The sequence below is a fragment of the Antennarius striatus genome, chromosome 7 (genome assembly GCF_040054535.1).
Source record: "Antennarius striatus isolate MH-2024 chromosome 7, ASM4005453v1, whole genome shotgun sequence".
In the NCBI taxonomy this organism is placed as follows: Eukaryota; Metazoa; Chordata; class Actinopteri; order Lophiiformes; family Antennariidae; genus Antennarius; species Antennarius striatus.
In genome coordinates, this window is record NC_090782.1 from 21,284,711 (window position 1) to 21,312,676 (window position 27,966).

Genomic DNA, 27,966 nt, shown 5'->3' on the forward strand with positions numbered 1-27,966 from the left:
CATTTTAACTTGCGATTTCTAAGGTTAAACTGCTGTAATGCTGTGATGTGAACCTTCTTTTTGAGTCAGAAAACATCTAAAGAGAATAAATACAGTCCGAAATAATTTATAAATGTATCTATTGCATTGACAATAAACACATTTATTGTCATTGTATTCATTCTTAAAGAAGAATGAATACATTTTGGCCTGAAACTATGGAACACGAAAGTAAGTTTAGAATTAATGGCAATACTTTAGCAGTTAATTTGCTCTTTAATTTCACTAACTAGCTAACGACTATTTAACTTGCTATTTAACTTGACTTGGTTTAGCTTGGCCTTCTAAACTATTTTTTACTTTTAAAATGTTATCTTCTATAAATTATGAAGGTTATTCTTAATTCTAATTGTTATCCTGTATTTTATTTCCTCCTTATTTTCAGCTGATTTCCATTCGGTTATCACTCTGTTATAAACTATAATTAATCTTGTATGAATCTCTTTTTCTAGAAGAATTACATTTTACTAGTTTTTTGGAACTAGAAGAATATACAGTAATTGATAAAATACTTTGGGAATACAGTACTTCTTTTTCTTCTTCTCCTTCATCTTATTATTATTTACATAAAAAAATCTTGCAAAAAAAACCAAAAACCCACGACACGTTATAATCACGCCTTTCTCTCGTTCTAAGTGACACTACAGTACTCTATCTCCTTCTAATCCACATTAATGTCTTCCCAAAGTCACGAGAAACCCAAATAAAGCACCGCATTTACAGTCATCGCGAGTCGAGCCAATAATGAGTTCATGACGTCATTCGGAGTGACGCGCCCGGTAGCCAATCAGCGCGCTTATTCTAGAAGGGCCGACTGCGTTGTTTTCGGGAAAAGGGATGTCACTTGTCAGGAAGGGATAGCAAGAACAGAGGTGTCTGTCGTGTGGGGAAATTCTGTGGATATACGTCATATTTTCATACCTTTCGGATTCTGGTTATTCATACTGGGGATTTTTTAAAAAAAATTAACAGTTGAAAAGCTAAATTGAAGTACTATTAGTGAGAAGGTCCAACTACGAAACAAAACGGAAGTAACCCGCCAGCTGCCTGGCTAAGCTTCTAGGTGAGTAAATACAAAGCTGTAATGGAAAAAAAATGTCTGCCCTCTGGGCTATTTAGCTATAAAACTTGTTTGTCTTATTTCGTTATTTTTGTCAAGGGGGTGAAATATTCAGCTGCCGTGTACTCCGTACATGTAAGCTGAGCCACTACGAAGCTAATGTCAACCAAGGTTTTAACACGCTTGTCAATACAGGCAAGTGGGCAGTGGTCTGACGTACGGCGAGATTAAAATTAATTAAAATAAGACAGCAGCAGAAATTTATACAAGTAAAAGGAATTGAGTAATTACTGCATAATAAGAATATGTTATTAAATGACGTTAGGGTAAAGCATTTATAAAGATTGGGTGTGTTGTAAATTAATATAGTTTACTGTATTAATGGTCGAGGGCTTCACAAGGGCAGGACAGGTCGAATCGTTATATCGATCTGATTATATTGGATATTTTTAATTGGCAAAATGATAAATGATGTTTTCATGACCCGCATGATCTAAAGAGCGGAGATGGAAAATGTCGTTTCAAAGTCATTCATTCTGAGATGTGAAAAGAAACTAATGTTCTTAATTTTCCAGTGGGGGTGTTTAGGGGATGGTGTGGGGAAAAATAACAAAAAACAGATCAGGCAAATAATGATTCTTGTAATCATAGCTGTCATAATTGGATTTCTCACCTGTAATCTGAGCAATTGATTAACTAATTGAAGCATTTACTTAAAGAAACATTGAAAATCAGGATTTCCAATTTAAGATTTTCTTACTACTGGTCATAGATTGTATCTGTTGTGATGCTTTTTGGTTTTCAATTGATGGTCATTTTGGAAACAACTTTGGTTGTATTGAAGTTGCACTACCTTGTAATAAACATTGTACTAAATCAAACACATCCTTACAATGAAGCGCCTCTCATATTATAGACTGACAAAAGCAGTTGCTTCCTTCTGAGCCCAACACACACAGAAACATACTCAGAAAGTTTATGACCTTTTCACAATCAACAAAATTCCTTGTCAAGCAGAGTATTTCAACTGTGTACTCATTGTACCCTAAAGAAACGTTTACTGCCAGACCTTTGAAGATATTGAAATATAAAGTTAGGTTTGATCAACTTTTTACCATACCATATATAGACATAATATTGACATTAATGCAGACATTTTTAGCAGTAGTTTGATTTTCCCAATTTTAAAGTTATATTTCCTATTTCTGTTGAGTCAAAGAAATAAGCCCTCCTTTTGGTATTCATCATGGTAACTTGAAATTTAGCACCTCTGTTACATTTTCTTAACCAAGTGAACTTTATGACTTCATTACTTTTGTAGCCTACTGTCTGCCAATTATTTAATTTCAGGCATGTGGGTTTTATAACTTTTAGAGGGGAAGACAATGTTATGAAGAAATGTAACAGTAATAATGGTTAAAGTTGAAAACAAACATAAAAGAATTGTACGCATCAAGGTTGTACTGCTATGTCTTTGCCTGTGAAGAATGTGTAATGCCTCAGATAAAGTATTTGTTGCCATGTATTAGTTGACACGTTTCTATTCCAAAGTCTGTTAATTAGTGAAATTACTTACTCTGACATTCGGGATGAATGCTTTATAGGAAAGGTGATTTTAAAGTTTTTAATATAGTCTTTATGTGGAAATTAAAGTTTGAATGTATAACTAAAATAAAATGAGCTTATTGTTAGTTATACAGTATATATGCTACTTTCTTCATTTTTTACACCACCTTACTGACGTGGAAATTATATTTTTATCTAACTGTATTCACGTATAAATTACGCCCGGTAGCCTCCACAGGAAAAATCAATTCCAGTAGCAAATAACGGCCATATTAATCTATGATGTAACTAATCATTGCAAGCTTTATATATTGCTACATATTTTGTTTATTCAAAAAGACACAAATGTTAGTATTTGTTGTGTGCCTTGTCTTGATGTCGGAATCACCTGTCAGGATTGACTGCCTCTACTTACAGTAAAAGCTTTTCTGTTTTCCACTGATCTAAAATTATAGTTACTTACCAGTCAACCCTTTTTTTTTTTCCAGATGTTGATGATGTTTCAACACTAATGAAAATGAAATATGTTGTAATAACATGTCTGGAAAGAAGAAAAATAAACTGAATAAATAAATAGTTATTTAAAAGTCATTTTAATCTATCAAAAGCTACAATATGCAAACAAGACAGAGTAATATGTCTGACATTCGACTAATGGTGCCAGTTTAAATCATATAGGTTGTAGTCAGCAGTATCTTACATCTATAGGAGTCTTTCAGATGTTGAATTTACTCAGAAGAGGGAGTGACTCTTGAAGGCTGAACTGATGACTCACTGATACACTTTTCTCAAGAAATTCTGCTGGCATATGAGAAATGATGCTTGTTACTTGTTACACATGGTAGATCAATTACTTTTTTGCCACTATTCTTGTCAGAGAATTGAGTATGTACAACATTTCAAAATATTTGGGTCAGAGGGGTCCAGGATGTGACTATATCTCACTGTTTTTATGGTGACAATGAACACATAACTCACTTAAGGAGATGTAGTAAAATGGAGAAAGTGTCATACATTTCATAACATTGTCTGCTTGCATGTATATTTGCTGCATGTATAGTCCCTAATGTTTGACACACAGATGATCATAGTTTAGTTAAGCTTGCAGAACAAAGTGCCTCTGGCAAAGGAGGTTAAACCAAGGAGGAATTAGGAAAGAATGACTAAAAAAATGAACTGAACTTAAGGGACTACGTGATCCAGGACTCATATTTTCTTTTTATAGTAGTGCAACCAAATAAAACTTAGAAGTCATCTGGTAGAAGGCACCAGAATAGAGGAAACTGCATCTGATCTGTTGAAATTGTAACTAGAGAGGTTCCCCTATACATTTAAATTCCACCCTCACATTTTATACCCATGCAGTGATTGTTGATGCTACTATACTTTCAGTTTGGAGTTGATGGCAGAGGCTTGTATTGTTACACAACACTGGTCTGACGGAAGGCTTAAAGATATCTTTACATGTACAGTGGACACTCACTATAACACGGTTCAACTTACACGGATTCGCTATTTCACAGATTTTTTTAGTGCAGTTTTTTAATGCCTTCTCTTTTTTAACAGTGCGTTGTGTTCTACATCCTGATTGGCTAAAGGACTGACCAACGTGAACAGTCTTGGCAACTCGTCTCTGTACAGCTTGCCAAATAAGTTTGCAAATTTATTCCATGACAAAACCCACAATGTCAAAAAAACGTTCTGCATCGGCAAAAGCACCTGACAATGCACCCAAAAGGCAGAGAAAGATGCTAAATATCGCAGAAAAAGTTACACTTCTGGACATGCTGAAGGAAGGTAGAACCTATGCGGCTGCCGGGCGCTATTACGGAATAAATGAATCTATGGTTTGTTGCATAAAGAAGGAGGAAAATAACATAAGGAGGACAGCAGCAATAAGTTTTAACAAGGATGCAAGAAGGGTTGTAACTGTCCACAACAAGACCATTGTAAGGATGGTCTCAAATATAATCGAAGGTGGCATGTCTGTTTATAAAAATCTTCTTGTCCAGAAGAAAAAAGAGTGCCATCAATTACCCATAACTATGTTCTTCTCTCGGAAAAAGACACCTGCACCACAGCCTTCAGCAGAAAAAGACACTACAGCGGAGCGAGGAAGACGCAAAGTTAGAGGAACGGTGAAAAACGCGTGAATCACACTGTGTCCAACCTCGTACTGACTATTAAAAATATTATTTTACAGTAAAAACTATCAGTTATTTGTTGAAAACGTTTATGTTTTTTGTTTTTTTTAATGCTTGGGCCTGAAAACAGGTTTTGATCTTTGATTTCATTGTATGCGTAGTTCAGTATTGTATAAACTGTAAAAAATAAAGCGGACCACTTCACGAATTTCTCTTATCACGGGTTCTTTTTGGAATGTAACCCACATGTTAAATGAGGGTCTACTATAACACAAAATAACTCATTGTACTTTTTATTGCATTACAGCAAAAGTTTCCAACAATTTTCAAACTCAGGAAATCTTGCTTTGGTAACAATACCATTTGGTCACAAGATTGTCTGGGAGAAAGAGTGGAGAAAGGATGAAAGTGAATTGATGTAACTAAATATAATGTGAATACATCTTTGTAGAATGAACTTTACTTGTGGGCTTTATTCTACAGATCTAAAATAAAAGTCACCGGTAAGGAGGGACGGAAATGGCAAACTGTACGACGCAAGTCCTTAGCTCAATGAGACATTTCCCTTTAAGGACGTGCCCTTGGACTGTTGTAATGAATTCAGCTGTCTGCACTGGTTATGTAACAGCTTGTAATCAAACTAATATCTGCACCTCGAACTTCAATGTGAAGTACATAGTTTCTGTGAAACTATCTTCATACCATTGGTGGTGAAAATGTACTGTGGAGGAATGGATCTGATTTGGCAATGAAGGACTCATTGCTGCTGCTGTGCAGCAGGTGTGGAAAGAACATTCAACTCATCCAACAATAAAACTCAGACTCTTCACTTTTGATGCCCTGCAGCAATCTGTCTTCCACATGTTGATGTAATCATTTTGTTTGCACTTTAGTGAGACATCACTCCATTCTGTGTGCTTTTCTGTGTCAAGGCTCTGTCCTATTAATATGAGTCATCATGTTAATGACTATTGACCTCTGAGTCCCTGCTGCTGTTTGCTGAGCTCACCATGCAACCACACGATCAATATATGTACTGTACTGTAACACACACACACACACACACACACACACACACACACACACACACACACACCTCACTAGGTGTTTGATAATCACAAACTGGTTACCCATTTCTCATAAAATGTTAATGTGAGGGTGGGACAGGCCAACACGAAATAAACAAAGCATGAAAAATGTGCGTGCTAGTTGAGTTAATTTGAATTACTTGTAAAGTAATGTTTTAAGTATAGGCTGTCCTCATCTTAAGAACAGAATTAGTGCAGAGAGGCCGTTCATACGCAAAATTATTCTTAAGTCATTATTTGTTAAATTTCAATCCATAATTACCATTTGAGGGTGAATGACATGCTGATGCACTTTCTTGTAATCAAAACTCTGAAATGCCACTTTGGGCTTGATTACTTGGTTTTATTTCCACTAAGTTTGTCAGTTAACTCAACCAATAGTTAACCTCAAATAGCAAAACATGTGGAGTTCAGCGGATAATGCTTCCAGGGCAGAAACCTAACCCAGCCAACACTGGTTCCTAAATCAGTTATCTCAATGTCACATTCCTACTTCCCCCCTGACCTTCTCTGTATTTTCACGTAAACAGTCTCTGAATGCCCGGTCTGCGGATGATGGAGCTGAGCAGGCAACTCTGTGGGAAGATGAGGAAGACTGGTAGGAAGGCTCAGTTCACCCCGTCTCCCACTTCCACATGGGGCCTGGAAATCCAGTTTTACATGCCAGAGGTGCACCAGCTTGAATACCTCAGTGGCTGCTACACCGCTGAGGAGCTCTGTGTGGATGCTGCAAAGAAATGCTGTGAGTGACTGATCGTCTGGGGACATCAAGGATTGCCTACTCTTTTTTAATGATAGTATTGAAGGGCAAAGGGTCTGGGCTTCAGAGTTTGGCATTCAAGAAAGGTCTAGCATGGCATATCAGTAATCAGAGGATTGTAGACTCCCTCAATAATTCCATGCTTAACTGTCACACAGATATTATTATTCCCTTATTAAGGACGCATAGATGGGCCCATTTAGAGTAACTGAGACTGATTTAGTAAAACATTAAATCCTCTGTTTGAGCTGAGGTTGTTTCATCCAGGAACCCAATTTTGACATTGATGTGTTTTAACTTTTCTTTCCTCAGCAATCTCTCCCTTGTGTCACAACCTCTTTGCTTTGTACGATGAAATGAGCGGCACATGGTACCCCCCCAACTATGAGTTCAAGGTCACAGATGAAACCAGTCTCAAGCTGCACTATCGCATGAGGTAAGACTGGATCACTTCAGTACTCTACGGGAGACATTCAGCTAACCTGAGAGAATATTGTTGGGGAATGAGGTTGCATGATATTTTGAAAAACTTACATTTTGATATCTATCTTATCATAATTTACATATGACATAATATTTATTGTGAAATGAAAATTAGGTGAAATCTCACTAGCTACATGCAAAGTGTTATTCAAGCACAAATAGAAAATTGATCATAATTCTCAGCATTTTGGTTTCTTAAAAATAAATGAAGGAAAGTAGTTGTTTTTAGTAGTTGTTTGGTTCAGGCCTTTGCCATTACTCTACTTTTGGTTAGACCTTTGTGATTCAGAAAATGTCTTTGTAGTTTAATAATAGAAATTGAGAGATGGAATTTTTACTTCGGTATAGAGCAACAAATAAACTTGTAATAGGACATGTTTCAGTTTTTTCATCTTACTTAATATTGGCTATCCAGCTTTGCTGCCACTGTACATTTGTACTTTGAGATGTCGGTGGAGAAATTATTATATTTTGTGCAGCTGTGCAGGGATATATTCACATTTTGGGTAAAGGTGGGATTCTTTACACGCCGATTCCTGGGCTTTGAATGTCTTTCTAGTGAAAAGGTGGCGTAATACCAAAAAAAATTCAACAGTATTTCTTTTTATTGGGATATGTTCTTCTCTAACCACTTTTAAAGAAGTTATTAGGCCAGGGACAATAATTAAAAAATGTAAAAATAATTAAAAAGTTTTAATAAATGAAATTGGAAGTGATCCAGCAATTTTAGGTGATTATTTTAGGTCTTAAAAAAGATAGCAGACATTTGATGATTTGATGTATTCCAAGTTCTCACGGGGTTATTAGACAATACCTCCCATTTGGCCTTCATCAGGGAATGCATTGTGCGGTTGCAATATTAATTATACCAGTTAAAATAACGTAACTTGAACATGTGATGCCAAGGGGTCGCTTCATGCATGACCACATGATTAGAGACTAAATTGCTCATTATGCTTCGTTTTAAAGGAAAACCTTTTATGACACAGGCCAGCAGTGTCATATTTGTACTAGAATAGAAGAAATGGAAGATTAAAATAGAAGAGTTGATGCAACCAGTCAGATAAAATGTCATTCTAAGAGGAAGTAAAACATTATTGTTACGTCATTTGTACTTCCTCATCACTGCGCTTTGAGAGTAAAGCCCGTCTGCATAGGATGTATGTGGCATGCGTGTTATGTATTGCTGGAGGCTGCATTGTGTTCTATATCATAGTCTACCATACAAGTCTGGTTTTGTGGTCAGGTCTTGATATAGCACAACCTTCGGCATGAATACATGCACGTAACACGTAAAGAGGATAAAGAGCAACCAGGATGTTTTATCAAAGCTTGAAATTAAACAAGATCTTGCCAGGCTGTACTAAAATTCAAGCTGGATAGATGATATCTGTTTTAAATACTGATGTAGAGTTGAAAAGAATGTGCATGAAAAAGTGTTAGTCCACTTAAATCACACATGTAATACAGGAGGACAATCAAGTGTATGTCAAACTCATTTACGATTCAGATTGGTTTTGTTCAATCTTCTATGCATCATACTGAGATTGGGTTTTTTTTAGTATGTACCATTGGTTCTGTAGATTTCATATGAGTTCAACAGTTCACAGAAAACATCTCACTAACCTCCAGCATCCGTTTACTAAACACTGTTTTAAGAACTGCTCTTCTTTCTGTCTCCTCTCAGGTTTTATTTCAGAAATTGGCATGGCACCACTGAAGGGGAGTCTCCGGTTTGGAGGCACTGTATCAGTAAACTCAGAGGAGGACTGAACTCACAGAAAACACCAGAGGGGACGCCTCTATTGGATGCTGGTTCTCTCAACTACCTGTTTTTCCAGGTGAAAAAAGAAACAGCAGTTGACAACTACTGGCTGAGTAGACATCGTTTGTGTTTGTCATTTCTTCCTTTGAAAAACATTTTGAAAGTACGTTCTGATTCAAACCTCAGTCATCAACACACTTCACAGTGAAGTTTCTTGATCAACAACTAGGAGGAAATGAAACAATATCAGGAAGTTCAGTTTTAAGCGCATCAGTCAAAAGCAACATATCACTTATTTATGTTTTACTTTACTGTTGGAATTTTTTTTAATGCATTAAAAATATAAAACTACCAAAGAAAATTGTAACTGAAGAAATTGTTTCCAAATATAACAAGTTTTGGTGAATTAATTTTAATGTAATTAACTATAGTAAATTAAACAGTAGTAAACAGTAAATTTAAATCAAATTCTTTGTTAGTTGCTTATGATCATATGTTTTTCAGCTTAAATGTTTATATTTTCTACAAAATAAACACAGTATATGTTTGTGTTAAACAGGGCCAGCATGACTTTCAGAAGGGTGTGGTACCACTGAGGGTGTCTCAGTCGGAGGCAGATAAACATGACATAGAAAACGAGTGCTTGGGCATGGCTGTGCTCGCCATCACTCATTATGACAAGCATACGGATATTTCCAATTCCAATGAAATCAGGTGACACACACACACACACACACAAATAGGTTTAAAGTACTTTACTTGGTTTGGGGTTTAAGGCCTGAAAGAACGTGGTCCTAAGGTTCTATCTTTGTTTCTTAATACACCAGCTACAAGCGTTTCATCCCAGAGTCCCTGAACCACGACATTAAGCAGCGCAACTTTCTGACACGCATCCGCATCAACAATGTCTTTAAGAAGTTCCTTAAAGAATTCAACCACCGGACAGTGAAGGACAGCAACATCACTCCGTACGACCTGAAGATCAAGTACCTGTCCACACTGGAGGGCCTGACCAGTGGTTTGGGCAGCGAAGTGCTCGAGCCCATCACGCTCGGCGTGATGCAGGAAGGGGAGCTCAGCAATGGCAGTTACTACGGTAATATTTCAGGAAGACAAAGTAGTCTGCTTTGTGGTTGTAAGGGTGGGGCTTTGTTTGAGAAAGGAGTCTTACTTGAATTACGGGAGAAAATTGTTACTGAGGTGATTCCCTCCACATAACAGTAGAAAAAGAAATCTGCCTTGTTGGCAAGCTACGAGAGGAACGCCCATAAATGACAATGATTAATACGCACACAATAATAAATTCAAATTTTGCCCAAATCGAGTGAACTTGTGCATGCAGTGAAAACCAAAAGTAAAAGGAACAAGCTGTCAACACTTGTACCGACTACATTTCTAAACCACTGACGCAGATCTGGATGGTTTGAGTAACATGACAGGTCAGAATTCCCTTTCAACGTAGCCCCACAGTTGCCAAAGTGAACAGTTCAGTAAGCTAGCGTCAGACCCACATAATTACTACAAGGATCTCCAAAACAAAGGTTGGTAACCAAGTAGCTAAAATCTAAATATTTTTTCCAATAGTCAAGGTATCCACAGTGTGTGAGCTGCAATTACAGAAGTCACATGGTTTGGATACATCTCTAACTATGTGGTGTAATGTTTGTTGTAGGATACTACAACCAGAGCCAAGGGCAGCACCAGAATCAGAACATGGAGACAAGCCATGACATGCAGGTCCTGGTTACTGGTACCACTGGTATTTCCTGGAGAAAGAAGCCTGCTACTGTGAGTGAAACCGTGCAAACACTGGAGTGTCTCTGTCCTCAGATGAACTGGGAGTGACCAATAGCAAATCTGTTAACAATCCTGCAGGAAGTATATCTACTACCCACTAGCAAAACATCTGCTACTTTAGGGGTTTTTTTCCCCTGTTAACTTTTCACTGTCATCTGAATATTGCTTTCATTTTTCTTGCAGTCTCATCAAATAATGTAATGCATTTCCTGCTGTCTTTGTGATTGATATTTAGCAAAGTCAAATAATTGGAATCAAATGTTGTATTTATGCAGACAAAGTGCAGTTTAGTTTGTCTGACATGAGACAGTTCAGTGCAAACATTCGTTTAATTTGAATGGTGATGGGCAGAGTGTGAATTACTTTGCAAGAGTAGTAGTTTTATTTTTGTTCTTAATGATATGAATACTTGCTTGGATAATGTGTGTATGTATGTGTGCCTTTTTTATATGTAAAACAGACACCTGTGATTACTAAAGAAAAAACCAAGTCAAAGAAGAACAAGCCTAATGGGAAACAGAAGGAAGGGGCACGCAAGGAGGCAAATGACGGTTGGATGGTGTTCTTTGACTTCCATGAGATCACCCATGTTGTCATCAAAGATACCACTGTCTCTATTTTCGGACAGAACAACAAGAGAATGGTGACTGTCTTACAACAAATTCGTTTTCAAAATAACTGTTCTGTAATGTTCTCTGTGACTGTTGGTAACATGTTGAAGCATATGTAGTTTTAAACTTTAATCTGTATTGTACAGTTGTTTCCTAAAGTAATTGGTATTTAAGAATTTTTTTGAGAAGGATTTACAGTGCAAAGTCTATTTTGTCGTTGCTATGGCCTCAATATCTTGGAGAGTAAATACCCCTTTCACTTGTCTCGTTACAGTTAATAAAGCCTATTGTTTTTGTAGTTAATGTAACCAACAGCAACATTTGTTTGGATCTTTATGGTGCTCAGGCAAAGCCAGTCAACTTGCATGCTATTAGGCAGTACTCATGTTTCATCATAAAAATTGATTTTAACTTTTCAAATACATCATCTCTCTTTTACATCACCCTTTGCAGCATTGTGGTTTTATAAGGTTTCTTATTCTCAATACGTCCTCACCTCGTTTGTCTATCTCTGCCTTCTCAGGAGTTGAGAATGGCTTCTAAGGCCGAGGCTCTGTCTTTCGCTGCCCTTGTGGATGGGTACTTCAGACTGACGGTGGACGCCCACCACTACCTGTGCAACGAGGTGGCTCCCGCGTCAGTGGTTCACAACATCAGTGACAGTTGCCATGGGCCCATATGGTTTGTACCAGCAGATGAATAATGGAACTCACGTACCTGTTTTCCTCACAAAAACATATGATGTTTTTTAATGTCATCCCTTCCATCATAGCCTTACAAGTTTGTCTAAACATTTAATTGTTACTACACAAACAGTACTTTTGTAAAGGCCTAACAGTCTCTTGTTTAGTTTGACTTTTGGCCCAACCTTTCATAAGATTGTGTGATAATCAGATTGTTAGAGGGGAAATGCTGCTGTTTTGCAGAAAATTGGGGGGAGAAGAGTTGGACAAACAAGAAAACACAGATGAAAACCTATCCTTCTGTGGGAAAGTAACACAAACCAAACAAAAAAAAACCTCTTCCTTGTGTGACATCACAGAAATTCTAAGCCATACACTATCCTTTAGGGTTTTGTACACAGAAGTGGAATCTGCAGTGTTTTGCATCTAATTTAACTTCTATTTATTTATCTCATGAATAAATATGAACAGCTGCTGTTTGTCCCACTCTTCAGTACTAGATGTAGTTTTCCCGATCTGCTGTATCATAACAAAAGGTGACAATTTTCCTTGGATTAGCTGATTGATTAAAAAAAGGCAATCAATCAAAAGGGTGTCATGATCTGTGTAAGCGACACCTATGTAGCATACGCCTACGGTTAACATCCTTCCCCATTCTTCATGGAGCGTTTAAGTGATAAATCTTTGTAATCATGGGTGTGAAATGATTTGTAGAAGGGAGAAAAGCAGCAATTATCTTACACTGAAGTGTCTGTGGATATAATTAGAAACCTTAGGCCCACTTTGCTGAATCCTACTTACTTATTTTTTTGCCCAGTACGGAGTATGCCATCCACAAGCTGCGTCAGGAGGGCAACGAGGAGGGAACCTACATCCTGCGCTGGAGCTGCACGGACTACCAGTACATTATCATCACTGTCGTCTGCAACGAGGTAGATTTATTAGAAATGACACTGGTTTTCATATATTCCGTAGATATAAATCAAGAGACATTTTAAAACTAGTCTGAGATATCCCTTTTCATGTTTCTGAAAATATTGGGAAACGATGTGTCGTTGCACCGTTATAATATCCCAAGGATGTCAGAGGACGTAACTTCCAGACACGGAAGCACCAAACAAAATACTGTCAGTTTATTTTTTATACAGGTAGTCCTCAACTTACCTCAACCATTGTTTTCGGGTTAGATTTCTGCCCGGAACTCTGAACGTTTTGCTATTTGATGTTAACTATTGATTGAGCTACCTGAGCAACTTAATGGGAATAAATCAGAGTAATCAAGCATAAATTGATGTGTCGGATTTTTATGATGAGGAAGCGCGTCATTCACATAAGTGAATGCTCAGTGGATTAAAGCTTTGCTTAGCCTCAGCATTCCCCCAGGATAAAACTTATTCAGCAGAAGTAAAGATGTGATAGTTACATGACGGTACTACAGTATTTTATGTCATATACAGTATTTTCTGCGCTATAAGGCACACTGGACTATAAGGCACACCCTCAATAATGTTTGTTTTATAATTTATTTCATATACAAGGCTCACCGGATTATAAGGCGCACACAATAAAAATAAAATTTATTTGATAGACTGCAGCCGCTGTAGTTGCGCAATCCGTCCACTAGATTGTGCCGCGCTGCTCAGGCAGTCATGATTGCATTCATGACTGCCTGACTACCTTTGAATGGCCCCTATTGTTATGTCAATAAGCCATTCTGAGCCTCATCAAGGAAACCTGATCACTTGATCACTTTGCCATCTTAGAAAGAAGTCAACACGCATATTAAAAAACCTGACATCAAAAACTGGTTAAATTCATTACGAGTACAATCAGTGCGAACAGAGCGGATTATTTCCTGATCTGAATTTCGAAGCAGATATTTAAGCTCTGACATTTGTCTTCGTTTATTAATTAAATATTGTTTCGATCGATCGGTAGTCCAGTCGGAGATGAGGTGCAGCTATTTGCTGCTGTGTGTCTTAAACGATTTTTTGACTACTTTTTAATGTCAGGCTGCTAATTTACTGCCAAATGTGACGCTGTTTTATTCCTAGAACTGACTTTAACGTCGGTGTCTCACCGCCGTGAATCTCACAGCACATCGCTGCAGACAGAATACACAAGCCTGAATGCGCCCCTCCGCCGCCCGCCCAGAGCTATCAACTACATTTGTAAATCAATTGCATCACACCAGTTGGCACCTTTGTCTAGCAGTGACTCTGCTCATGGAATTTCAGAAAAGGCTGGAAGGTCAGCTTTGAGGGTCTTTCATTCACCTTTATGCCAGTTTCCTCCGTGTGTTTCCACAGACTAATAGAATGGCATTTTTAAGACCAATTAAGTTTAAAGTGGGTTATTTCCGACGCCAAATAGTTAGGAAATACTGAGTTCAGTCAGTCAAACTTTAGTAATAGAATTGTTGAATTGTTAATAGAATTGTTGAAAGTTCCTTATGTTTTGATATACATAATCACCGGTGCTCCTACAGTCTGCTCTACCGTCTGAGAGCAGCTCAGTCACAGCTGGACTTCGGTGACGCCCCTTGACTACGGTTGTTAGGGGGCGTAGGCCCGAGTGCGGAGTGCGGCATGACTGGCGGCCAGACTGCCAGTTTTTTGTCAGCGATCATGTCATTAACCAATATTAATATGAATATCAATCTATATATAAGACGCACCGGATTATAAGGCGCACTACAGGTTTATGAGAAAATTTTAGGCTTTTAGGTGCGTCTTGTAGTGCGGAAAATATAGTAAATAAGGTTTTTATGTCCTGTAATTGTTTCTGGTCAGTCTTAGGGAATAGTACTGTCACATTTGTAGTAATGGCATTTAAATGACTGCAAATGGCGATTATAGATTGTAATTTAATAAATAACTACTTACAAACAATTCAACTTGAGCACCCTCTCTGAAGGAGTTATGTTTGTATGTTGAGGATTACCTGTATTGGATTAAGATGGGTCACCCGGATGTGCAACAGTCTGTTGGGAAACGCCTAGATTCTTAACCTAACCACATTTGCCACAGTTTATAAAAGGACACCCCTTTTCAAGCAATGTTTAACACACCTATGGAACTGTATTTACCTTAATGTCAGTATTTTCATTTATAAAGCTTAGTTACTAAAAAATAAATCCTCTATGTAACCTTTTTTTGTTCACTGCTTCTTCTCATTCAGTTTAATGTTCAATTTTCTTTTTTTCTCTCTCTCTCTTCTGATTTCTCAGTTCCTCATGTTCTTGATTGTTTTGTCACCGTTATGATCATATTAAAATCTCTCCCGTTTCGCCTCCAGCTTGACCTGCCGGAGCCTCGTCCTGTGCGGCATTACAAGAACTTCCAGATTGAAAAACTGTCAAATGGTTTCCGTCTGTACGGCACCGAGATGTTTCGGCCCACTCTTGGAGAGCTGCTGCAACACCTGAGGGGTCAAAGCCTTCGCACCGACAACCTGCACTTCCAGCTGCTGCGCTGCTGCCCTCCACAGCCTCGAGGTAAATGTAATCCCTTAGCAGACACAGAGAGTGACATTGTAATCCACTCAGTCCCACGCTATTATACCAATACCAAAATAAGGAGTGTAACACAAGGTAAATCTGTGTTATATTTATGTAAAACATATGTATGCTTATTCTGATTGTTATTTTTTTTATTTTATGTTTTGAGGTAAAAGTATTATAGAAAATACTTTACAAAGCTGAGACCCAGATGGAAAGTGACCATTTGAATCCAAGGAGCAAAACAAATGAAGCTATTTAAAGCAGTTACCCTGATAGAAAATGTAGATAGAATGTGATAAGACTGGTTTCTTAGTGATGTCATCTGAGTGCATATAACTGAGTACTCGTGTGCTCATGGAGGAAATCGATATTGACGAAAAGAAGGGATTTCAGATATTAATCGAATTTACTTTAGTGTACACAGTCCTTTCAGGATATCTTTGGATGAATTGGAAATAAGATGATGCAAAAGGAGGCTGGAAATATTTCCACCCCATGAAGACCAATACTTCTTTATTCATTAGCATGCGTCGTGCTGCATCTCACCTGGGTGTAATAACCAGTACAACAGTTTCCCCTTGCCTCTATACAAGATTTTGAGAGGAGCTACCCGCTGTCTAAAGAGTGTGTATGAAGAAAGGAAGGTTTTTGTCTCTCACTAACCAGTGGTCTAAAAAAAGTTGACATGAACTATGTGTGGTGTATGTGTGTGTGTGTGTGTGTGTGTGTGTGTGTGTGTGTGTGTGTGTGTGCGCGCGCATGTATGTGTGTCAAATAGTGTCAGGGAGGAAGAGAGTTGTAAATGTGGGTTTCCGGAGCCAAGCTAGCACCCATGTGTTGATTTTACTTGGGGGAAAGGTGGAGTCATGTCTACATGGATGTGTTGATCTCTTTTTCTGTTGTGTGTATTTGATTTACTATGCTATGGCATCAATGTTTTTTTGGTTTTGGGTTGAGACTTCTTTTGATGAAGATAAAAGGCTTTGATATTGTGGGTTTTTTTCTCTGAAAATTTTTTTTGCTTGTTAGAACATCCTTGCTTCAGCAACAATACGCTGATATGCCTGTATCCTGAGAATATGACACTTGATTTGTTACAGCATTTTTTTTTTACCTCTTCTGGAAATGAAAAGTATTCCGTAGTCGGTGTAAGGGTATGATATTGTGTTTAGAATGAGAGGCTAGTTAATAAACGGTGCTCTAACAACTTGAACGGTGAATTTAAGGTGGTGATGATGGAGTGCAGGTACCTTTACCCCCCCCCCCCAAACCACAGCGTGTTGGTTTTGTCACAGCATTAGACAACCATACTCGCACACAAACGTCGTACAGGCCAGAAACACGTTTTCGCTTCATCCTCCCACACACAGCTCTGGATGTATACAAAAAAAAATACACTGAATCACTTTACTAACCGACCTGAATAGGTCTCCGCATCATCGCCACATTGACGTAATTGGTGCGAGTTTGCCTTACCACATGTAAACACGCTGTTGTTTTCATGCTGAAAGCAACATCCTATACAAGCGTCTATACGTTTTCAGCATTAATGCACATTGCAAAATCCCTATGAACTTTTTTCGTGCTTTTTGTTATAGAATTTACTTTGCGTGAATGCAATGCAGGCTAGTAAAATCTGAAGTCCTGTTGGTGCTAGAATAAAATGATCGTGTGAGGTGTAAAGCAAAGCAGTTGTCAAATTCCTGATGTCTTATCACAATAACCTATATATGACATATATGCTTATTTTGTTATGCACATATTGATAAAAACACCTTTGTGTGGCTGTCCGAAAATGTTTTATATTTGCATTATAGAGATTTCCAACCTGCTGGTGGTCACTAAAGAGAGAGAACCGTCCTCCCAGACACCGGTGCAGGAGAGTCAGCTCAGCTTCCATCGCATTCTCAAGGAGGACATCGAACAGGTACGCCTTCTCCTCTGCATCTCTCATGCTATTGTGTTGCAGCTGCAGGATGGTGCAGATGAAAGTATGTAGTATGCAGTCCTGAATGTAATGTCCTGTTTCCTGTTCGGTTGAACAGGAGGAGCACCTCGGCCCTGGAACAAGAACCAACATCTACCTGGGTACATTGAGGGTGAAGAGTGAGGAGGAGGATGAGGATGCAGGTTACTCCTCCTTCCAGGAGGTCAAGGTGGTCCTAAAGGTGCTGGGTTCTGGACACAGGGACATTTCCCTGGTGAGAGACGTTTGCCATTCTGCCTTTCCCACCATGTTCCATAAAGACTTGAGCAATTAGAAAAACTGAAAAATAATACTTAGTTGCAGCAAGTTGTTCCCAAATGAGATTAGACTGTGAAAGTCCGGATCCTGGATTAATGGAAGCAAATGAATGAATCTGTAACATGAGATGCATTTAGTCATCTTTGTCATCCTGTTGACAGGCCTTCTTTGAAACCGCCAGCATGATGAGGCAAGTTTCACACAAACATATAGTCCTGCTGTATGGAGTGTGCGTCCACCATCAGGAGAGTAAGTGCATGTTGAGGATTCCAGGTTCACATTACAGGGTCGACGTTTTTCTAAAATCTCTTGACACCCCCGTGTTTTTCTGGGTTTGTGTGGTGCAGATATCATGGTAGAGGAGTTCGCTCAGCTTGGACCGTTGGACCTGTTTATGAGGCGGCAACAGAGCCCACTCAGCACAACCTGGAAGTTCCAGGTGGCTAAGCAGCTAGCCTCAGCTCTCAGCTATTTGGTGAGGCATTGGAACACACACACACACACACACACACACACACACACACACACACACACACACACACACAATCTGAATGTCTGATTGGTCTTTTTTTGTTCACTACCAGTGAATGGTGTGTGTATGCTCCCATTGGATCGCCTACATGTTAGATTCATTTGAACAAAATATAATCTATATATTTACAGATTATATTAAACCAATAAATTATTTTTGTGTTTTGTCTGTATTTGTAGGAAGACAAAAAGCTGGTCCATGGGTTTGTATGCGCTAAAAACATTCTCCTAGCTAGGGACGGACTGGGAAGTGATGGAGGCGGGCCCTTCATCAAACTCAGCGACCCAGGAATACCAATCACAGTTCTTACAAGCGAGGGTGAGCACCAGATACAGATATGCATTCTCTCTCACTTTGCATCTCTCTTTTTCTTTCCCATGCTGACAAAAAGTGAAACCTAACTAGTTACAAGAAGTACCTTGGAAAGTTTCACAAAAACTTCCCACTCCCACTCAGCTGTAAATAACAACACACATTAAAATGCCGCTACTGGAGCCAACTATGTGTCAAATCAGACTGATTTCTAAAGATGCTCCTGTCCAGCAGGTTTTTTGTACAGTAAAGAGATAAGCAGATAAAACTAAGAAGATTCTTGATCACACAAATGTCGTCAGCAACGGGATATCTTAATTGTCACATAATCAATACACATTGGGCACATTTCCCTCTTAGATTGTAATTTGTTTTTGCAAAATCTAGATCTGAGTTCAGGGAAGATGACCAACAATGGCATTTCTCAGATTGCACAGTTCCCCTCAAATGGTCGCCTCATGTTTCTGTTTGTCTATTAGAGCTAGAACCTGACTGATATAGCACACTGGCGTTGTGTAGATGGATCAGCAAACCACAGGACAGACTGGAAATCTTGCCGCACAAATGTCCATCGCCCCTGGGAAATGCTTCTTTCTCCCCTTTTTATTCCCAGAACCATTTCCTCCTCTGTAGCCATCACTTTAGCAAACAATCAGTCTTCTGGTTTCAACATCGACGTCCTTGTACACAGATTTGATTAAACACATAGTGGATAAAGTGCTGAGAAACCCGCTGGGAGCTTCCCTTCTTCCCAGCAATCCGTGATTGCTTTACTCAAAACTTGAAATCTGTCAATTTCTATTTTTTTCCTCTTTTTCTCAACTTAATTATCTCATCCAGTCCACCTTTTTTGTCTCCATGTTTCCCCCTTTTCTCCAAACACCCGTCCATCAATTCTTCGCCTCTTTACTCCTCTTGGTCTTTTCCCCCCTCCAGTTGTCACGTGAGCTGCATGCACTTACTAACCTACACCATTCTTCTTACGTTATGGATTTGTGGAGCCAAAAAAGCCAACCGCAGATGTCGGCCAATCAGTTAGTTGCTCTTCCAGTCAGCAATATAATTCAAAGAGCCTTTTTCACTTTAGGAGATGCACTCAGCCAACATCTTCAGACAGACAGCCTGTCAGGGCCGTTCTATATTTTACTTTTGGTTCCTGGAACATTTTTTTAGCAGCAGTGCAGAGGCTTTGTTATGGTCACAGATCTTAGTTAGCTAATTTCTTTAAATAATTTCTGTTTCTGCAATGCACTGGTGATGTATCTGGGATGTACCCCACCTCTTGCCCTTAGCAAGCTAGGACAGGCTCCAGCAGACCCGTGACCCAGGAGACGATTACAGTCATCACATCTACAAAAAAATGATTCTGTGGTAGAACATCAGGGGTCAGAAACAAGTCTGTATTTAATCGATACACATTTTCTCGATACACAGTTGAATTTGTGTGCCTCCACAGAGTGCGTGCATCGCATCCCGTGGATTGCTCCGGAGTGTGTGAAGAATGTGTCCGCCCTGAGCATCGCGGCTGACAAGTGGGGCTTTGGTACCACCCTGTGGGAGATCTGTTACGACGGAGAGGTCCCGCTCAAAGAGAAGAGGCTCACAGAGGTAATGGGTCCACTTGAGGTGACGAGGACTGATATCAATCCCTGAGCAGTTCTCAGTATTTGTTTTACTTCTGCTCTCTATCTTACACTTAATCTTATGTTTGTTTTGTGCTGAGCAGAAGGAGAGGTTTTATGAAACTGAGTGCCAGCTGGCAACTCCAGACTGCAGAGAGTTGGCTGAACTGATGACCCACTGCATGAACTACGACCCCAAGAAAAGGCCTTTCTTCAGGGCTATCGTCAGAGACATAGACATGCTGGAAGAAAAAAGTATGTATTAGGAGAATCTGTGTGCTGCGGATTACATTTTAGAGAATTTTATATAATTAGAAGGGTACTATGTAAGTTTTGTTTAACACTTTTAACACAGATTTATTGCTAGATCTCCAGGTTTGTTTGTGTTTTTGAAAATTTGTTTGAGATTTAAAGAATTTAGAGTGCAGCACTGCAGAATAGACAAAAAAAAAACCCAAAGCAGATTCAGTATTCAAAGCAGTTAACAGTTGGAATATGATCTGAATGTTTTGCATGTTTGGTGTCTCGCCTAGCAGCAGCTTAGTACACAGAGCAAAGAGAGAGAAAGAGTTGTTTACCCAACTCAGATGTTCATGAGGAAGTTCACTAGGTGCATTATCACCCATCTGCCCCTCAGCTGGGCCCCACAGCAACATAATAGACTCTGCTCTTCCATCTCCTGGTCATAGTTGGGTACTGCAGCCTGTCGTCGCAGCGCAGCTTATTAGCTTCTTGCATTAAATTGCCAAATAAAAATTTCATCTATCGCCATATGCTCCTAAAAATATATTATAGCGCTGTTGAGGTTAAGTAAAGTATACATAGAACTCTATGGCATAATTATTGATAACAATGAGTCAGACTGATATAATTGTTCTTTTAATCGCAGCCATCTGCATTCAGACCGAAGTGAGCAGTTATGTAACCTCAGAACATTCTGGTGAAATCTTTATCACAGTCAACCACAATAGACTTCCTATGACGCAAGCATGCTTATGTTGAAGAAACAACGTTTTACAAAACATGTCTCATGTTTCTTTTCTACGTCTCACAGACCCGTCTATCAAACCCAAGCTGACACCAGAGGTTGATCCGACCGTGTTTGAAAAGAGATTCTTGAAGAAGATTCGACTGCTGGGAGAAGTAAATTAGCCCGTTGTTTTAATCTGGGGTTAAAACCCACAGAGCAAGTAGAAAGACACCTTTTCATGGTTCTCCAAATATCTTAGTCATTTGACGTTCGTCTTCCAGGGTCACTTTGGTAAAGTGGAGCTGTGTCGCTACGATCCTTGGGGGGATAAAACGGGAGAGCTGGTAGCGGTGAAGTCACTGAAGCCTGAAAACCGAGAGGAACAACACACAAACCTCTCGCGGGAGATAGACATCCTGAAGGCCCTCTACCATGAAAACATTGTCAAATACAAGGGCATCTGCCAGGAGGAAGGTAAGACATTCAAAATACAACTTTAAAGAGCAGAGTAAACGCTGGCAGCCCTTCAGTAATATTCAGACTCTAAGCCTGACCTAGAGGTCACACACAACTTGGCCGAGCGTACATCAGTTTTGGTTGTTTTGTGTAGAAATACATGATCTTGTAAATATTTAACGCCTGCTAATAAATCTGTGCTGTCTCTCATTGCCTTTACTTGTACCTCTGTTTGTAGGAGGTCAGGCAATTAAGCTGATCATGGAGTATGTTCCGCTGGGCAGTTTGAAGGATTATTTACCCAGCCACGCCAAAGAAACCAACCTCAGCACCCTGATCAGCTACTCTATCCAGATATGCAATGTACTAGTTCATTTGTCAGATCTGTCAAGTCAGATTTAACGTTTCAAGCTCCACACATTGCCCCATTTCAATTATTTTTGATTGTTTGTTCTTTAAGGGAATGGACTATCTGGGATCTAAAAATTACATCCACCGGGACCTGGCGGCTCGAAATGTACTGGTGGAGAACACGAGGACGGTGAAGATTGGAGATTTCGGCCTCACGAAAAGTATCAAGGACAACGAGGGCTATTACACGGTCAAAGACGAAGACGAAAGCCCCGTTTTCTGGTTAGTGAAGAGGATAGAAGGATGTTAAAGTTTTTACTGTCTGATTAAACCTTGATAGCTGAGATCTTACTGAAAAAAAAGGAAGACTTTTGAAGGAATCTAAAACATGAGCGGATACTACACAAATAGGATCAGAGGGCAGTTTCCTGAATATAGAAATAATTTCCCCCACAGAGGACTAATAAAAGGATCTTTAATCCTTTATTGTGTAAAGATGTACAGGTAGAGTCATGAGACATTCAAAAGTTGGTTCACACCATTCATAAGGCTACACTTTGTATTTTTAGGTATGCTCCAGAGTGTCTGACGCAATGCAAGTTCTACCTTGCTTCTGACGTTTGGTCCTTCGGAGTGACGATGTACGAACTCCTCACCTACTGCGACTCCACCAAGAGCCCGATGACGGTCAGTACACAGACCCCCGATATCTTCACGAAATACTTCTAATCCTTTATTTATGAAACCTTGGTAATGATTCCCCGTACGATGTAACACATACTGTATTGGAGCGATCAAGAAGTGGATTTGTGGTATTACACACAGTCGTTTCTATGTGACAGATGGTGTCACCGTTTAGCCAGAACTCCAGCGGGAGCAGCTCTCAAACTGCATCCTGTGCCAACGTTAAAAAGCTCCTTTTATCAAGAAGATCTTTCATTTACTTCAGACTCTTTACTGTCGATGTTATCCCAATTAACCTCTAACTATGGCTGGAAGGCAAGTAGCAATAAAACGGGTCGAGTGAAGGTCGGAAGGGAGACACATTAGACGCAGGCTTTACTCCAGTTTTACTGGAGTTTAGTTTACATGTTTTATGACTGAAAAAAAAGGAGTGACAGTAATTAGCAGGTTTTTGTTCTGTTTTGTTAGTAACGTTTAGTGGCGGGCCGTGCACATCACACCTATGCCTTCGGTGATGTTCTACTTAGTCAAACTTGAATAAATACATCTCATAATGCTGGAAGCGGCTCCCACCGCTGCCACCAATGTAGTGACCACTAGATACATCCTCATATTAGACAAAACGCTCCTTGACACCTGATTACGTTATGAAGGGCAAGACAAGAGCGAGTTGTGTGGCGTTACCCACGCCTGTCGTCTCATCCATCCTTACAGCGACAAAAAAAAAGAAGCTTTTTAAAGTCTGTTTTGATCTCTTCTCCAATCACTTCTGCAAAAGCATGAATGAGGTCATTTTGTACTTGGTCTGATGTTCCAGTAAACACTTTGTTAGTGAGAATGCAGGTGTGTGTCATGTTCAGAAAGAAAAGTGTCCGTGTAGTTTCGTACCTGTTCACTGATCTGAATCCACTCTGGTGTCCCCAAAAGTTTTTTTAAAAAGCACCACAGCTGTAAATGTCCAGTCGTGCTTTGGTGTCTCTTTGCTGCCTTGGTTAAACAATTCAAGTTAACAAATCCAGTGTGGCTCCAAACACCAAATCCATCCTTTGCTAGTTCAGGGACCAATCTTCATTTTCTCCTCCTTCAGCCATTGTGGGAGCAAAACGGCAGTAGATTTTCCAGGTTCAAAACACGTGTAGGTTTCTCCTAAAGCTCTGCTCTAAATGAAACGCTGCCTTCTCAGAAGTGAGTATCCAATCACAGGACACGTACATGTCAGGTGAACGTGAAGCCAACTAGATGGCCTTAAGAGTCACCACCTTGTGATCTGATTGGCTATCGCATCTGCCTATCAACTATATGTGCCAATTCACTCACAGTGAAGGGACTGTGAGTGAATCTGAAGGTCCTGGACAGATTTCATTCAATCTCCCAGGTTGATCCCGGCAACACAAGCTAGTTGATTCTGATTGGATGAAACCTCTCTAACCTAAAATTAAATGCTGACCCAGTGTTGGTCCATGTCATATTATATCCCAATGTATAATTATATATTAATACATATATTTAAATATATTTAAGGAAAATACATTAAAATATAATTAACTTTTATCACAAATATCACAATTTCTGGTTATGTTAGACCAGCAGAGAAGGCCTTGCTGGCCCCGGCTGCACACCACTGGTAACATATCCTTATCCTCTCCCACGCAGGTCTTCCTCAGCATGATTGGTCCGACTCAAGGCCGAATGACAGTCATGCAATTGGTGAAGGTTTTGTCAGAGGGGAAGAGGCTGCCTCGTCCTGACGGTTGTCCCGAGCCTGTAAGAAACTTCTGTGTATCAATGCAATGATAATAATGATGTGGGCACAGCTTTAGCTAAGAAAACATGAAGGAAAAGCATCATGGAAAAACATTATCTGACTGAAATGCACTGTCCTGCGCTACCTACAGGGAATAAGAGATATAGCATTTGTAGTTTGTACCTTAAGATTTAAATATTAATTCATTTAATACAAGTAAAAGAAAAATGACACATTACAGCAACTTAAGTTTATTCACTGTTTTTTTCAATTTCTACCACCTAAGTCTTTTGTTATCCTTTGTGAATTTCCCAGTTTGGGGATCATTAAAGTATGTCTAATCTAATCCTCACAGGTGTACGAGCTGATGCGCAAGTGCTGGGAGCAAATGCCCGAGAGGAGAATCACCTTTAAACGCCTGATTGAGGAGCTGTCCCACATGCAGTAACAGCTCCAGCCAGACGACGACTTTTCAACCTCGAACTCTTTAAGGCCCTGGAAGTTGAATTTACTTTGCATGCAAACTCGGGAATACATAAGCAGCAAAAACTGACCCAGTTCAGCATCTGCTTTGAGCAACTCCACCGTACCGAGAGAGTCCTGAAGGATCAGAGCCTCTTCAGTCTCATAATGCTTCCACAACTTTGGCATACAGACTTTTTGCTCTACGTCAGTATCATTGTAACCGTCTCTCTTTTTAAACATGTTATTTCACGCTGTCATATTTGTCATATTATTCTGATATTTCCTCATTTAAGCATTACAATGAACATAGTCAGTCTTGTAAAATCTCGTAGGCTAATGTGACCTTATATCTTACTTCCACATGCATCGAGCAGATTCTGATGTCTCTATTGAGGGAAATGTCTTGTGGACTTGTCGCTTATGCAATGTGATCTGAAGACTTTAATTGTGTGGACGCACGACTGATGTCACTCACTCAACGATGAAATGTGGAAACAGAACTTGGAAAGGAAGAGCACGAGGCTCACTTTCAGAACTTTTGCAGTTGTGTGGAATTCTCCTCTCAGATGGATGCAGAGTGAATCACTTGTAAGCTGAGACCTGATTGGACAAGATAAGATGAAGACGATGGAGCATGGGCATTAACGATTGATTTTTATTTTTTTTTCAACATTTTTTTACCACAGATTTATCCACAGTGGAGAAAAAACACCTGGTTATTTCTTTTTGAAAACCACAGAATGATCTTTGGTAAATATTTTTTTCAGCACGAGCCAACAAGCAGGCAAAAATCTTCACTGTTAGAGTTTAGAAATGCTTTAACTGTAGAATGCAAAGTTGTAAAGTTAAATGTAAATGTAAAGTTTTCGAGGATATTCAGATTTCTTTTGGTATTAGAAAATTGTTGCAGGCGTTTTACATTGACCTTACAAGAAAATAAGGTTTAAGTACATAATAGATGCCAGACCTATTCATTGTAAAAAATAGACCCTAATGAAAACATTTATTGTGGAGGAACTTCATTATCTCAGGAGCAGGAAGTCACCACGCCGGGACATCTTCAAAAGGAAGGAAACATTTCACACACACACAAAAAAAATCCACTTCTGTCGTTCAATGTTCAAATATGCAAGATGGACATCTGAGATGGTTGTGCTCGTGTTTTAGTTCCCATCTTTAAAGGATGTCAAGGATGTTCAACAAGGACTTGATGAGTCATGCATAAATCCTGAAACACAGTGCTTGTGTTCTGAGTACCTGTGAGGGACACTTGAGGGCGGCATCACTTCATTTTTCATCCTCTGTGTTTTGCAGCTTTTTTGTCCAGAGCTGTTTTTTTTATACACAAGATAAAACATGGATTTGAAACGAGGAGGAAGAATGCGATTACTTACATGGTATTTTATGTTTGTCCTGGAACGTGTTTATTTTAGAAACATGAAAAGTTCACAATTATAGATGTGCTTTTATTTGAATTATTTTCCTTTTAATCCTTGAGCTATAAATGGTAGTCTATTATCTGTATGCTAAAAGATGAGGAGCATTTTTCTGTTTTAAAGCCATCAGTAAATGTGAAACCTATAAAATCTTGCGTCGAATATTAGGATTTAATGTTTAACACGACTGCTTTTACTGTGAATGTTTGCAGAAAGTAAAAAAAAAAATGGCTCGAATTGAAAGTTGTGCTTCAGTCCACATTTTATTTAGGAATGTAGGACAGTTCCTTCTGCTCAAAAGAAGAGAAAAGAAATATATATTTTCAGAAAATAAGACAAAGTATGACTTATGGAAGGTAAAAGTTTCCATAAATACACAATGAAAAAATAAATAAAATCATTGTTTTTCATGGTCTGTCTGTGTCAGTCCAAATGCCATACATTATTAACTACAGAAACAATTTGTTCTATATATTACAGTGGTAAATAGACATGCTAATTGCTCTAGAAACACCTTATTAACAGTAAAACAATAGCAGTGTAATAGAAAATTTTGCAAAATCTACAGTATATTTCAGGTCCAAAAAAAAAAAAATTTCCATATACTTTAAAAGCAAAAAACCTGTTTACAAAGCAAGTAGCACAGCAAATCTAGATTCACCTAAATCTATTAAAATGTGTCAGAAATACTTAGTATTGCAAAGCTTTGTGATCAACATACACACAGTCACTATTGCAAAGTCCGACCTCGCCTCTGACGTTCCGGTACGATGACGAAGCACTGACACTTAAAAGAGGCTCTACTTACACAAGAACAGAAAAATGAGGATTTTAACCTGAAGTGATTCAGCTATAGTTATATTAATACTTTAAAAAAAACAAAACACAACAATTCAAGAATTCAAAGAAGATTTTCTGTTCTGATGTAAATAAATACTCTTTAGAGTCACCAGTACATGGAAACAGAAATCCCCTCCGTGCAAACTTCAGCTGGCTCACTGATAGTTTACCAGCGCTGTGTGAGATTAGAGATCACCCTCTACTGTGTGTGTGTGTGTGTGTGTGTGTGCTGTGTTTGTGTGTGTGTGTATATGTGTGTGAGAGGAGGCTTTGTTTGTGCTTTGTTAATCTCAGAGGACGAAGCCCCTTTGTGTACAATCATCAGGAGGACATCATGTCGGGTTGGTGGGACAGTGAGGCACAGACAAAGAGAATCTCAGTCCAAACACTCGAGAACACACAACCTGCCCCTGTAAAGAAGGGTCTGATATTCAACTACAATAATCAACCCATGGAATAATATTGCCACATAAGATAAAATGTCAAGTCTAGGCTTCAAAGATTGAATTCTTTCAGTATTTTTTCAGAGGAAAGCCTTTTATCCATAAGACTAGAAAAAAAAATAATGAAGGCTGAAAATCTGACACACAAGATCAAATTTTTGATACAAGTAACACAAGTGTAGACACGGAATCAAGCTGTGGAACCAAACATATCTGTGATTTCACATGAATCTGAATGGCTGAGACATGACATCAGCCACGCCCAAAGAAAAACAAATGTGATGAAAAGGTAAAAAGTGTCGAGAACGTATTTCCTTTCTTCCTTAAAACCATAAGAGGAAGACCGCTCTGAAGGAGGCGAAATTAAA

The 27,966-nt window shown here is 39.0% G+C and overlaps 1 protein-coding gene across 2 annotated transcripts; it reads left to right on the forward strand.

Moving 5' to 3' along the window:
* Positions 1-883: 883 nt before the first annotated feature.
* On the forward strand, positions 884-26,730 carry jak1 (Janus kinase 1). Of its 2 annotated transcripts, XR_011036807.1 has the most exons (26): positions 884-1,102; positions 6,428-6,639; positions 6,970-7,093; positions 8,828-8,981; positions 9,465-9,619; positions 9,733-10,001; positions 10,578-10,693; positions 11,163-11,345; positions 11,837-11,994; positions 12,814-12,928; positions 15,294-15,492; positions 17,316-17,425; positions 17,544-17,699; positions 17,905-17,992; positions 18,091-18,218; positions 18,455-18,593; positions 20,044-20,195; positions 20,314-20,464; positions 21,264-21,352; positions 21,461-21,653; positions 21,874-21,998; positions 22,096-22,268; positions 22,556-22,673; positions 24,324-24,434; positions 24,770-25,083; positions 25,254-26,730. XR_011036807.1 is itself a non-coding variant. In XM_068320332.1 (25 exons), exons 2-25 carry the CDS (start codon positions 6,435-6,437, stop codon positions 24,860-24,862), a joined length of 3,504 nt encoding a protein of 1,167 aa, XP_068176433.1. In that variant the 5' UTR covers positions 884-1,102; positions 6,428-6,434; the 3' UTR covers positions 24,863-26,730. The 2 variants fall into 2 exon arrangements, 1 of the variants encoding a protein (XP_068176433.1); XM_068320332.1 differs by having other exon boundaries at positions 24,770-26,730.
* Positions 26,731-27,966: the final 1,236 nt, after the last annotated feature.

Excerpts from the sequence above, each read along its gene's own strand:
- jak1 (XM_068320332.1), top strand. The coding sequence starts at position 6,435 with ATGCCCGGTCTGCGGATGATGGAGCTGAGCAGGCAACTCTGTGGGAAG. Across the intron at positions 7,094-8,827 it reads AAGCTGCACTATCGCATGAG|GTTTTATTTCAGAAATTGGC; the intron begins GTAAGACTGGAT and ends GTCTCCTCTCAG. Across the intron at positions 11,346-11,836 it reads GACAGAACAACAAGAGAATG|GAGTTGAGAATGGCTTCTAA; the intron begins GTGACTGTCTTA and ends CTGCCTTCTCAG.